This window comes from Notechis scutatus, chromosome 14, assembly GCF_049901735.1.
Source record: "Notechis scutatus isolate UNSWTSFEM ecotype Mainland chromosome 14, rNotScu1.2, whole genome shotgun sequence".
In the NCBI taxonomy this organism is placed as follows: domain Eukaryota; kingdom Metazoa; phylum Chordata; class Lepidosauria; order Squamata; family Elapidae; genus Notechis; species Notechis scutatus.
In genome coordinates this window covers 10,741,116-10,753,586 of record NC_142022.1, presented here as the reverse complement: position 1 = coordinate 10,753,586, position 12,471 = coordinate 10,741,116, and the positions used below count along the sequence as shown (strand labels likewise).

The window sequence follows — 12,471 nt, the reverse complement described above, 5'->3', positions numbered from 1 at the left end:
CCCTTTCTGAAAATGGATTTTATTTGCTGCCGCATGATTTTTTTTTCCTTTTCTTTTTCTAAAAAATAAAAAAAACCCACCACCCCATGTTCCCCAGGAGGGGATTCCAGGGTAAACCGGGGTTTCTCTGACAGACCAGGATCAAGGAAGTGGGCTGAGCCCGAGGGGTTTACTGGCCCAAACCTGGACCTCTGACACGCCAAAGGATCCCCGAGCGGCTCAGACGGTGCGCCACGAAGGCGCCGTGTTTGGCCCTGGGGAAAAGGGGAGCCACGGTGCCAAGGAAAGTCCACGAGGGAGTGAAAGCTGCGGTGGGGTGGGGGCTTCCCCAGACTCTGGGCAAAGCCCACCCCAAAGGGGCCTGAAGACCACCAACCTCTGGCCTGCCAGAGCTGCTGAGCGCCCCCAAAACCAAGGAAACCGATTTTGCACGATTCCCTCACCCAGGAGGAGCCCTGGTTTAACACGGACCTCCTGAGCAAATGATCCTAAAAACCTTAATTTTACACGCCCCCACCCCCGTCTCTCTTTTTAAACCAAGCAGCCGAGGCCCCTTCTGCTCTTTCGGGAAATAATCAGTTAGCACCAGTCACTCAACCTCTTTTTGCTTTCATTCGTTTTGTTTTTTTCAGTATATGTTACACGGTTGGTTCAAAGGACACGCACTTCGTTAGTCTGCATTAGTGACAACTCAAAAATAATCATAATAATAGACCAAACCAAACCCGGGAACTAAAATAAAACACCAATCGAGAGAGAGAGCACCCTGCCCCAAGAGGAAACAAGCGCCTGAAGACCCCAAAACAAAGAGAGTCGTTTTCTAGATGCCAGGCCTGAAGCACGGAAATGCGCCTCTCTTGAACCCGTGGCCACAGTCTCAAGGGTTCGGAGCAGAACGCCGTGCTGGACTTCAAGCATTTCCCAAAGGGCGGATCTGGCAGCTCCTGGATGGGAACGTGGCTTCGGACTCTGGTTAAATCGGGAGAGGAATGCTGGGGGCTGGGAATTTGGGGGTCTTGGGGGTGGGAGGAAGTGAAGGGGTGGAGGGAACCGGTGCTAGAAACCTCGGTAGCAGACAAACAACATGATTATCATCCTGATCCCAACTGGGACCCCCCAACGGGGACCCATCAAGAGGCCCATTTGGAAAGACCGACTTCGGTCTCCTGCCCCCATCTGACCAGGCGGGAAGCCCTCGCCCAGGACCCCCAAAACTGGGTTTTACAAGCAACGCATTTGTTGCTTGTAAAATCAGGGGCTCCTCTGGGTTTTTTTTACCTCCCCTCCCCCCAAAGCACCAGCTGCTCTTGAGGTATTTTGGACTCGGGAGAAGGAAGAGAGGCGAAGACCCCTCCTCTCCAATGCTGGGGGGGCCACCATGCCAAGGGGGAGAAACGGGGTGGGAGGGGTGCAAATTCCAAATCCCGAGGCCTGGAATGGTTTGGAAAAAGAGATTTTAAAAAAGACAAAAGAGATTTTTCTTGGTTTTAAGCCATCCATCCGTATAGTCAGCAAAGGAGACGCCAAGCCACCTAGGAGGGAACCAAGCCATCATCTGGACTATGGGGGCGCCTTTCTACCCCAGGCCAGAGGGGGAAGCATCAAAACCGGGGGAAGCCCCTAATTCCTGGGAACTTCGGACAGGAAGACCTGGAGTGGTGACGGACGAAAAACCAGCGCGACCGGCCTTCCACGGGGGTGGCGGTGAGGGGGCAGTCACCCACCAACACACATGTCCTCTTCGTGCATCCTCCTTCGGCACCCGTGTTGTTCAGGCAGAAGAGGAGGGAGGAGGGGGCTGAAGTCCAGCCCTCCCTCCCTCCCTCCCGACGTGGAGACAGGGGACCGACTGGAGGGGTCACTTCTGGGGCGCGAGTGGATCGAACGCTTCCGGCCTCCCTGTGACCACGAGGGCGAGAAGGCCCCGCCCAACTGAGGCCCCCACACCCCCAGCCGCCAGCCAAGGGTGGCTGCGATTGCCCGTGCTGGGCTGGGACGACAAACGAGGCGTCTCCGTCTCTCGAGCCACGGAAGGAGCCACGGGGGCACGTTCCCCCTCATCTGACGTGGCTCCGGGGCCCGGCTAGTTCTCGGCCCCCCCGGTCTGTCGGGCCTTGATGAAGGCCATGCCGTGGGTGCGGAAGTGGGTCTTGAGGTTGAGCTGGGTGTCGAAGCCTTTGCCGCAGACGGTGCAGGAGAGGCTGCCCTCGTGGGCCAGGGGGGAGCCTTCCTCGGGGCCGCCCCGGGGCCCCTGGCCTCCCCTCGCCCGCTTCTTCTTGTGGGTGATGAAGCGGTGGCGGCTGAGGGACACCTGGGAGGTGAAGCAGAGTCCACACTCGTGGCACTGGTGGGCGTTCTCGCCTGTCCGGTGGCGGGGGATGTGCTCCTGGAAGTCGGCCGCCGTGGGGGCCACGTAGCCGCACTTCCGGCAGTGGTAGGGGGACCGCCGGCTGCCCTTGGAGGTCTTGGAGGGCGGGGTGGTGCTGTCCGGCTCTTCGCTGCACGAGTCGCCCTCGTCCGAGGAGAGCTTGCGCTTCCGGCTGGAGGCCTGCAGGGCGGAGGGAGGGAGGAGGGGTGGCCGAGGCTGTCCCGGGGGTCTGGAGGAATATTCTGAGGGACTGACCTCCCCCTGGCCTCCCCTGTCCCTCCCCCCGCTAAGGCCTGGGAATCCCCGCAGAGGATCCGGTCAGGGGAGGGGGAGCCCCTCCCCCCACGCAGCCCCCGCCTACCTGGGAGTTCCTGGAGCCCAGGCGGGTGGCCAGCACCTCCTCGCTCCGGTTGGCGTCGGTCACCTTGATCCCGTGCCGCACCTGGATGTGCTTCTCCAGGATGAGTCGGCTGCTGAAGGTGCGTTTCCCTCCGTGCAATACCTGGGCGGGGCAGGAGGGAGGAGGACACTGAGCGGAAGGAAGCTGGGGGCAGCCCAGGAGACCCCCTCACGTGGGCAGGGGCGGGCACCTACCTGCAGGGGTAGACCCTCTTGATGCCCTCGTGGTTCACCCGGATGTGCCTGCGCAGGCTGGGGGCGGAGCAGAAGGAGCGCTCACACAGGTGGCAGGGGAACTTCTTCACACACTGGGAGGGGGGGGGAAGTGCTGGCGTGAGGAAGGAAGATGACGACACCCCCACCCCCAAAAAGCCCCGGCTCTCCCAGGCTCGCTTGGCACGACTCCCTGACCGGCCCCGGGTGGGAGGGCCCTTTGCTCCGGCCAGAGGCGGAGGTTGACATGCGGCCCCCTCCATACCTTCCCGTGGACCTTCTTCATGTGCACCACGTACTCGTCCCTCTCGGGAACCAGGAGTGGCAGATGCCGCAGGTCCACCCGTTGCTCGCGACCGCCGGCCCATCTCCGCCTTGCGCTGGAACCGGCCCCGTTTGCTCTTGCGCAGCTCGGGGAGCTGGGGGGTCGTCCTCCGAGGAGGAGGAGGAGGAGGAGGAAGAGGAGGAGGAGGCCACCTTGGGGACGGGTGGCGGGGGCTCCTCCTCGGCTGGGGCCGGCTTGGGGGGCGGAGGGGGCCGGCTTCTTGACCGCTTCCTCCTTGGGCTGCTGCTGCTGCTGCTGGTGGTTGTTCTGAGGGCCGGAGGGAGACGGAGGTCGTGGTCAGGCCCCATCCGGCCGCCCTTGCCCCCCCGCCCCCCTTTCCCAGCTGGCCCCCCGACCTTGAGGTGCTCCAGCATGGTCCTCTTCTGGGCGAAGAGCAGAGGGCAGTCGGGGCACTTGAAGACGCTGACCCTCTGGTTGACCAGGTGCTGGTCGAAGTGGGAGGAGAGCAGCGGCTTGTGGGTGAAGACCGTGTCACACATGGCACACTTGTAGATCATTCTGGGCACAGGCAGGCGGAGGGGGGTGTTGTAAGAGAGGGGGTCTCTCCTTCCTGCCCTCCAGTGCCCTCCCCCCACCGGCAGGGACCTCCCCTCCCGCCCTGCCAGGGCAGGCAGAGAGACGCCGGGGGGCCCTGAGGAGAAGGGAAGGGGAGCAACGAGAGCGGAGTAAAACAAAACGCAGAAGAAGAAGAAACAATAGAATCACAGAAATAAGAGGAGGAAGAGAAGCAGAGAACAGAACAAAAGAGAGAATAGAAGAATAGAAAAACAAAAGAGCAGAATGACAGGGCAGGGGCCCTGGAGGCCATCTAGTCCAGCCCCCTGCTGAGGGCGGGAGACCCCGTCCCACCCTTCCTGGGCTCCTCCCCCTCCCCCAGTCCCGCTGGCTGGCCTTACTTGGACTGCTGGCTGCTGCATCCCGGGTGCTGGGTGTAGATGTGCCCGTGGGCGCTGGGGGCCGACTTGAAGGCCATGGGGCAGACGGGGCACTTGTGGAAGACCTCGCAGTGCGACGCCTGGATGTGGGACTTGATGGAGTTCACCCCCAAAGACGACGGAGCAGCTGGGACACCTGGGCGGGGTGGGGGGAGCAGAGAGGCTCAGGCCAGGCCCACAGCCTCCCCCGTCCCGGCTGGGGCTGGCCGGGCGGGGAGGGGCAGAGACCCCACCCACCCACCCCTCGAGGGCCGCCCCCTCCTACCTGTAGCCGATCCTCCGGGAGAAGTGGAGGCAGGCGTCCTTCAGGTGGGCATCGAAGTTGGCCAGGAGGAAGTTCCCGCCGCACTCGGGGCAGACGTGGGCGCGGCTCTTGTGCATGCGCTGGTGGGCGCTGAAGCTGCAGCGGTTGGCCATGATCATCGGGCAGCTGGGGCACACCTGGAATGGCCGCGGGGGGAGTGGAGAGGGAGCTTTGTCTATCAAGGGGGAAGTCCAGCCCTTGCTCGTCTTTCCCGGGGGGCACACCTCAACAGAGAGGGCAGTCCTCCCTTAGCGACGGTTGGGTGATTGAGCGAAAGGGCTGCAAAGTGAGGCTGCGGCTGGGTTCCCTTCGCTTGGCAGACCCGGAAAGGCTCCCGGGGCCCAAATGCCCAGGGACACCCCCTCCCTCCCCCGGTCCCCTTCCCTCATTTACCGTGGAGGGGGTGCTCCCGGCCTGCTGGAAGTGGGCGGCCAGGCCGGCCTTGTCCTTGCACTGCTCCTTGCATTCCAGGCACTGGCAGGAGTTGGGCGCCGACGGCTGGTCGGTGCTGCCGCCGCCACTGTTGCCGCCGCTGTTGCTGCCGCCGCTGCCCAGGGGCAGGACGGGCAGGTCCTGGCCGGCGCCCCCGTTGGCCAGGCCGACGTCCGGGGCGAGTCCGGCCGGGGTGGCGGTGGTGGGGGCCTTCCCGGCCTGGCTGAGGGCGGCCAGCGGGAGGAGCGGGGCCACATCCGGCTGGCCCACCATCTGGTCGAGGGCGATGGGCCGCATGACCAGGTGGGAGCACTGCATGACCAGCCCCTTGTCCTTGTGCTCGCGGGCGTGGAGCAGCAGGCTGCACTTGTTGAAGAAGACCAGCCGCCGGGCGCAGTGGTTGCAGGTCACCTCCACCCGCAGGCTGCGCCGGTCGTAGTGCCGGGCCAGGCTCCGCTCCAGGGCAAAGGCGTCGCCGCACTCCAGGCAGCGGTAGCCCAGCGGCGGCAGGGCCAGGCTGGACTCGGCCGGGGGCAGCAGGTTGGGCTTGTAGGGGGGCAGCAGGTTCTTGCTGTTCAGGATGCGGTTGAAGGCCTCCACCAGGCTGGACTGGCTGCGGGAGATGACCGTGCCGGCCGCGGGCGGAGGGGCCTTCTGCGGCTGCATCACCACCACCGTGGTGCCGTTCAGCTTCTGGCTGGCGGGGGCGGGCAGGGCGGGGCCCCTGGCCTCGGGGGCCGCCTTGGGGAGGGCCTGGGGCACCAGGCTGAGGATGCTCTTGGCCAGGGCCTTGCTGGGCAGCACCACCGCCTTCTGCTGGGCCACACTGGCCGCCATCAGCATGGCGCTGCTGGCGCTCTGGATGGGGGAGGCCGGCAGCACCGTCCCCTTCAGCTTGGTGCCGTCGCCCAGCTGGACGCTGACCACCTGGGGGGCTTCAGCCGCCTTCGCCGGGGCCTTCGGGCCGGGGGTCTCTGGAGCGGCCTCTTCCTTCTGGGTGGCAACGGCCGCCGGGCTCTCCGGGGCTCCCGGACTGCAGGGCAGCTTGGCGGCGGCTGGGTCGGCGTCGGACGAGACTCTGGTCACCGTCCGGGTGATGCTTCCCGAGGACGTCTTGATGGTCTTGATGCGGACCTTGAGGGGCCGCGAGGAGCCGGACGAGGGGGACCCGGGGCTCTGCTCCTCCCCCTCCTCTTCCTCCTCCTCCTCCTCCTCCCCCCCCACTGGGCGGGCCTGGCAGGCCCTGCAGGGGTTTCTCCACCGGCTCTTCTTTCAGGGACCCATCGCCGCCGGGGGCCTTGGGGAGGCCCGGGGCCCAGGACTGGCTCCCTTGGGTGGGGAGCCCTGGAAGAGCTGCTCCCGAGGGCTGGAGAGGCGTTGCTTGATGTCGGGCAGGCCGCCCAGCTCTCCCTGCAGGTCGGCCTCAGAGCCCGGCCAGGGGACGCAGGGGGAGGTCTCTGCGGAGTAGCAGGAGGAGGCGGACTTGGGCTGCCCCAACGGGCTGGACCCCTGGCAGGGCCCCTTGCAGTCCGCCTCCTGCTTGATCACGGGAGGAGCAGCCGGGGGAGGGGGTCAGCAAGAGGCCCATCCCGCCGGGAGGGCAGGGTTCAAAGGCCGGGGGAAGGCCGGAGGGGCGAGGGTCCCAGGCTCTCCTCGAGGGGTCCAGGACCCTCCAGGGAGGGGGCAGCGGACAAGAGGGGCGCCGGGGGATGGCCGGCCCTGCCAGACCCGGCTCCTCGCCTGGCATCCCCGCGGCTGGTCGATCAGGTCTGCCTCCCCGTCCTTGGGAGGCTCGGGGCTGAAGGGGGAGAAGAGGTCCAGGCTCTTGGGGGCCTTCTCCTTCAGGGCCCAACACTCCCCGTTGGCGGGGCCACGGCTTCTGCCGAGGCGGCCGGGGAGCCCCGGGGCGCCTCGGGGGCCGCAAAGCCGTTCTGCAGCAAGCGGGAGCCGTCCTTCAGCCGCCCGTCCGCCGGCTCCAGCTGCTCGGGGCAGACGGTGTTCTTCACGATGACACTGACGGTGGTGATGTCGGCGTGCGGCAGGGCGTGCTCGGGGCCGGGCACCTCCACGGGGCCGGGGCGGACGGGGGGCTCGGCCTCCTCGTGGCCCGAATGGATGGCCTCGCTGGTGTCGATGTCGGGGATGTCGAAGGCCGCCAAGAGGTCGTCGAAATCCGGGGTCTTCATGTCCCCCATGGCGAGGGGCTGGGAAGGCTCTGGAAGACAAGGGCCAGCGGTCAAGCCAAGAGGGGCACAAGGGGGTCAGAGCTCCCCCCCTGGCCGGTCTGAGCGGCTCTCCAAAGAGGTGGGGGCTGGGCTGGCCGGGCGGCCGTCTCTGCAGAGGTGCCAAGGCAGCCAGGTGGGCAGCCCTGCAAGGAAGGACCCGGGTCAAAGGAGGTCTGCATTCTTACATTCAGGTCTCCCGCGAGGGACAGCGGCTGTGGCTCACCCAGCCAGGCCTGGTTCCAGCATCCAGAGATCCTGGGCCGTTCCCCAGGCTCCGCTCCAAGCTTCCTAGGAGGAAAAGGTGACAGAGCCCCATTTTATGGCTGTCAGCCATTAAAAGGAACAAGTTTCCCCAGATCGGTTGGCCGACGTTTTGGAAGGAGACACAAAAACGGAAGGCAAACAAGGAGGAAAAAAGCTACACACAGCAGCACGAATAACGAACAAACAGGCCACAGAGTGAAGGCGGCTGACCTCTCTTGGCCACACCACTGCCCCCTTCTCCCCCCTCGGGCCCAATCCCTTGACCGGCACCCGGCCAGAGGTAACCAGGCTGCGGGGTGGAGCTTCTCCCCCAACAAACCCATGCAGTCCTCCCTTGTGGGCCTGGGGGCCGCTGGATAGCAGGGGGGCCGAGACGAGGGGCTCGAGTCTTCCCAGAGGAAGGAAAGTACGAGGAGGATGGGCTTCTGGAGGGAGGCGGTCCCTGTACCAGGGTGTGCCACAAAACTGTGGCCAGAGGGGCAGCCGGGCGCTTGACCTACAGCCCCTTTGGGGCGAGCCGTAGCTCTGTGGCCTGGATCTGGGATGGATCCTCCTCCACCCATTTACAGACGCACAGGATGGCCGCCCCTTCACCCCTTTGGCCAGCGTCCAGGTTCGTATTATTTCCTGGCGGATCCCTGGGGAATGGGGGGCACCGGCACACGCCCACCTGCCCGAGACTCTCGGCAGCCAGAGGGCAAGACCTGCCTCCTCCTTTCCTACCAGGCGGGAGGACCAAGGAGGGGGCCATTCCTCTCCACCCGCCCTGGGCACCTGCAGGACCAACGCCACTAACCTGAGGAGGAGGCTCCCTAGAGGCCAGGAACCGGGCTGGGAGGAGGAGGAGGAGGGTGGTGGGGGCCCAGGGCCTCCGCCTCTTGCCAGGCCAGCAGGCCAGGTGACGCCTGGGAGGGAGGCTGGCGCAGTCGCTCTGCCCAGCCTCCCCAGCCAGCGCCAGCTGCAGAGGGAAGAGCGGGGAGGAAGCCAGGCGGAGGAAAACAAGCACCCGGCTCCCCGGGGGCCGAGCCAGGGAGGGGAAGGCAGGGCTACCTTTCCCGCAGCCCTGCTCCTCTCCAGCCCAGGCGTGCCAGTCACGTTGGGCAGTTAGGATGCCCCCCTCCCCAAAGGAGCCCTGCTCTGCCATCTGCCGAGGGTGGGAAACCCGGGTTAGGAGCAGCAGCCCCCCCCCCAGGGGTGGAGGGCAGGAAGGGCCGACTGGGCGCCTGGCGAGAGAGAAAACCAGGGCTGGCCAGATAAGAGGAGGAAGGGAGGCCCGTCGCCAGGCGGAAGAAAAGGTTCCGCCAACGGAGCAGAGGGGAGGACAAGGGAGGCCTCTGCCCTTCGCTCAGCCTCTTCTCTGCGTCTGGAAGGGGGACGAGAGGGGCGCAGGGACCCCTCGGAGGGAGAGGAAGGCCTGACCCAGGCCTGGGGTGTGTGTGTGTGTGTGTGTGTGTGTGTGTGTGGCTTCTGCTCCAGGGAAGGTTTGGATAAACACATGGCAACCCAGCGCCACCGCGGCACAGCTCCTCGGGAGCAGCCCCAGCGCACACCTCAGGCAATGCAGCCTCCAGCAGGGGAGATTCCGCTGATCCAGCGGATTCAAGCCAAGTTTCAGGCCACAAAACCTAAAGGAGGCAGGCGGCCAGGGTGGCTCTGTCTGCAAGGAAAGGCCCGGGGAGCGTTGGTGTGCAGCCGTGTGGCTGGGTGGCCTGCTAAGGGGGACTGGGACCCCTCCGATGATTCTGGGGCAATGGGGTCTTCCTGGACCCCCATGACGGGCCTCCACGGCTCCTGTTTCAGGAAGACTTCCAAACAGCAGAGCCACCGTCTCGGAATGAGACACCAATTTGTCCACACCAAGTTATTCCACAGCTCTGCTTCCTCCTCCTAACTCTGCTAAAGTTTAGTAGACCTGACCGTCTCTGCCCACGATGGACAAAATCCGCCACGGAGGATCACGCGTCACCCCTGCACGCCCATCCCGAACAGACCAGTTCCCTAGGCCTCCCCAGGAGCCAAAACCCAAACGTCTCCCTCTTCCCGGACCAAGGACACCCCTGGCTCGCAGCTGTTTGGGGAGAGCCAGGCCGAACCCCCAAGGCAGATTTCCCCATCTCTTCAATCCTAAAGGCTGCCAGGCTGGGTGTCCGAGGAGGGCACAGGGATTTCTGAGAGCTGCCAGGGCATCGCACGGGGCACCCAACGGCCTGCGCTTGGCGGCAGCCGCACCGGACGGGAATCAGCACTTGCCCAGAGCAAACGTGCAACACAGCTGGGGTCCCCTCTGGTTGGATCCCAAAAATAAAATAGATGGACCCGTGTGATGGAAAATTAAATGCTTATGTCTTCGGGGTTGGGTGTCTGCCACATTAGGACACTGAAGTCACCGGGGGAGGGGGGAGCCCCAATATTTATGGCCAGCGATTTGGCCCTGGGGTGCCCGATAATACTGGGTCCTATTCGCCTGCACCCCAGCCCAGGAGAACAGCCACGTCTCCTTCTGAAGAAATTTTGGGTTGGGGCTTGAAAATGAATCCACGGGATGAACGAGGAGGGCAGGAGCTGGGAAAGGGGGCCGCCCCACAGAAGCCCACCTGCTGACCGGAGGTTTGTTTCATGGCCAGCAGGATCTTGCCAAGCCTGCTCAGCTCCACGGACTGGACCGGACGTGTTCATCCTCCGTTCTCCCTGCTTTTTATACCTCTTCACACCCTGCCCTGTGGCACACTCAGGGCAGAGGCCAAAACGAACACGAAGCGTGGATTTTCCAGCTGGAGACGTTATCCAAACGCTCACCCCCTTCCCCCCTCCAAAGCAGGGGCCGGTCACCCACTTTTCAAGCTCCCCACATCTGACCTCCTGTCCTCCCCACCCCCACCCCAGCGCAGGGTTCGAAAACCACCCTGGGAACAGGTTGGGCAAGAAGCAGTGGTGTGTTTTTTTTTTCCCCTATGGAGAGAGTTTATTATTCCAGAGGAATCAACGCCCATGGCAGCTGCCTACCCCCGACCCAACCCAGCCATGTCTGGCAAGAGATTAAATTCCAGTCCATTTAAGAGAATTAAGACAAGACCATCTGCTAACTTAAAAATACTAAGCAGGGAGGAGAAAGAAGAGAGAGAGAGAGAGAGAGAGAGGAAAAAGAAGACTCCAAGCTTCCACTCAAGGGGGGGAAGGGAGGTTAATTTTAATGAAAATACGATATTGATTGGCTTGAGATGGCAGGAGTCATAAGCATAACAAACCCAGGTCAGGAGGAGGAAGAGGTTGTCAGCCCACAATGCACAAGATCGCCCAGGGCATAAAAGGCAGACGCTGGCGCTTTTGAATAGCAACAAGTGATTTAAGTCATTCCTAGATGGCACCAATTCAAATGCAAACAGTAAGAAAGGCGGCATTAAGTGGCTGGCCTGGAATCCAGAAGTAACATATCAGCACAAACACCAAACACATCCAGCGAAGGAAGCCACAGGAAGTGGACACCACATACTTCAAACTCCAGTCATGCCCCAATATGTGGCCCTCTTTGAAAAAGCGTAATCCAAAAGTTTGGAGTCCTTTCCTGCCACCCACCAATTTCTCAAAGATTACAAGGACCCAGGGTGAAAAGGAAAGAAAAAAGAGAGAAAAATCAATGAAGATCTTTAAAAACCTTCCTCTTCTAGCCATTCAGCCTTTCCTGCTTTAACCAAATTCATACAAGGTGGGCATTTATTTACTTATGGCCAAGATCCCCCAGGGCATCCCGCAACGGATTGGTGGTCGGAGAGCCCAAGTTTTGTCTGCTGGACAGAAAAGAGTTGCTTGCACGGGATTTAGGAAGAAAGCAGGAAACCAAGAACAAAAGCGAATTAAAGATGAATGATCTCCATTGCCAGTTTGGGGAGAGGAGCTTTGCACTCTTAACCACTTTCCCCTGCCCTGAGTTTCACCAATAACACAGGGATAGGAGGACATCCCCCCAAAGAGAAAATTCCAGACTTCAAAAGTGCGTAAAATATAAAAAAAATGCATAAAATCCCTCCTCCCCATCTAGATCCTGCACACCGTGACCCTGCATTGCCCAAAATCCAACATTTCCAAACACACCTGTGATACTTCCAACTCTCCCCAACCCAGGTAGACGATGCCCGGAATTAGGCGGCTTTCGATTCATTTTGTTAAAAGGAAGAGGGGGAAAAAGGCCAAACTGGTCCAGGGAAGGTAAAGACTTGCCTGGTGGGTGGACAGGAAATTTGGAGGCTGTTAAAAGTGACCACACACACAACAAACTCCTTTAAAACTGTGAAATATTAGAACGCCGGCATTGTGGGCCACAAAAAGAGCAGAAATAAGTCACCAGAGAAAATGCTGCATGGTAATATTGGGGGGGGGAGATTTGCAGGACCCCCCAAAACTCCTCATCTCCATTTATTCTCCTCTCTTAATGGGGGGGGGACCCAGGAAGCCCCCCCATTGAGCTCCTTCAAAGGTTTTCCCCTTTTGGGGGGCTGGGGTCCCCCTAGATCTGCCCCCCATGGAAAAATATCCACCCCTTTTTTTTCATTCATATTTTAGCCCAGTGTCCTAATGGGGGGTCAGTCGTTCTGGTTTGGGGGGCAACCAAGGAGACCCCCTTTGCAATTTCAGCAGCCCCCTTCCTCCAGGCAGGCTTTTTTTTGAGGGGGGGCTGTATTTATTTTGGAAGTTCCTTTTTAAAAAAGGCAGAGGGATTTTTTGGGGGGGTGTTTGGCCTTTACTGCTCCAGGCAGAGCGGGCGAGGATGATGGGATCTGGAGTCCTGGGGAAATGGGGTTTGTAGTCCCACCCCTTAGCTGGGCCGGGGGTGGAGGACCCCGGGCGGGGGTGCCGTGGGGAGGGAGGAGACCCCCACCCGGGCCCACGAGGCTGCCCTGCCCCTCCCCTCGCTTGGAGGCCTCGGGGGAGGGGAGCAGACCCCCCCACGCCTTGAGGCGGCCACGCGGCCTCCTACCTGCGCGGCCCCG

At 62.2% G+C, this 12,471-nt stretch overlaps 1 protein-coding gene across 1 annotated transcript; it reads right to left on the bottom strand.

The window, feature by feature from the left end:
- Position 1: 1 nt before the first annotated feature.
- On the bottom strand, positions 2 to 7,209 carry ZNF687 (zinc finger protein 687). The gene is given in 21 exon segments (XM_087943357.1): positions 2 to 2,548; positions 2,730 to 2,860; positions 2,863 to 2,870; positions 2,963 to 3,075; positions 3,246 to 3,289; positions 3,292 to 3,330; positions 3,333 to 3,397; positions 3,399 to 3,506; positions 3,508 to 3,572; positions 3,662 to 3,824; positions 4,223 to 4,366; positions 4,368 to 4,397; positions 4,527 to 4,702; positions 4,959 to 6,213; positions 6,215 to 6,285; positions 6,288 to 6,566; positions 6,568 to 6,631; positions 6,633 to 6,705; positions 6,708 to 6,737; positions 6,740 to 6,862; positions 6,865 to 7,209. Coding segments are annotated over 21 exon segments (3,774 nt in total). The 5' UTR covers positions 7,193 to 7,209; the 3' UTR covers positions 2 to 2,083.
- Positions 7,210 to 12,471: the final 5,262 nt, after the last annotated feature.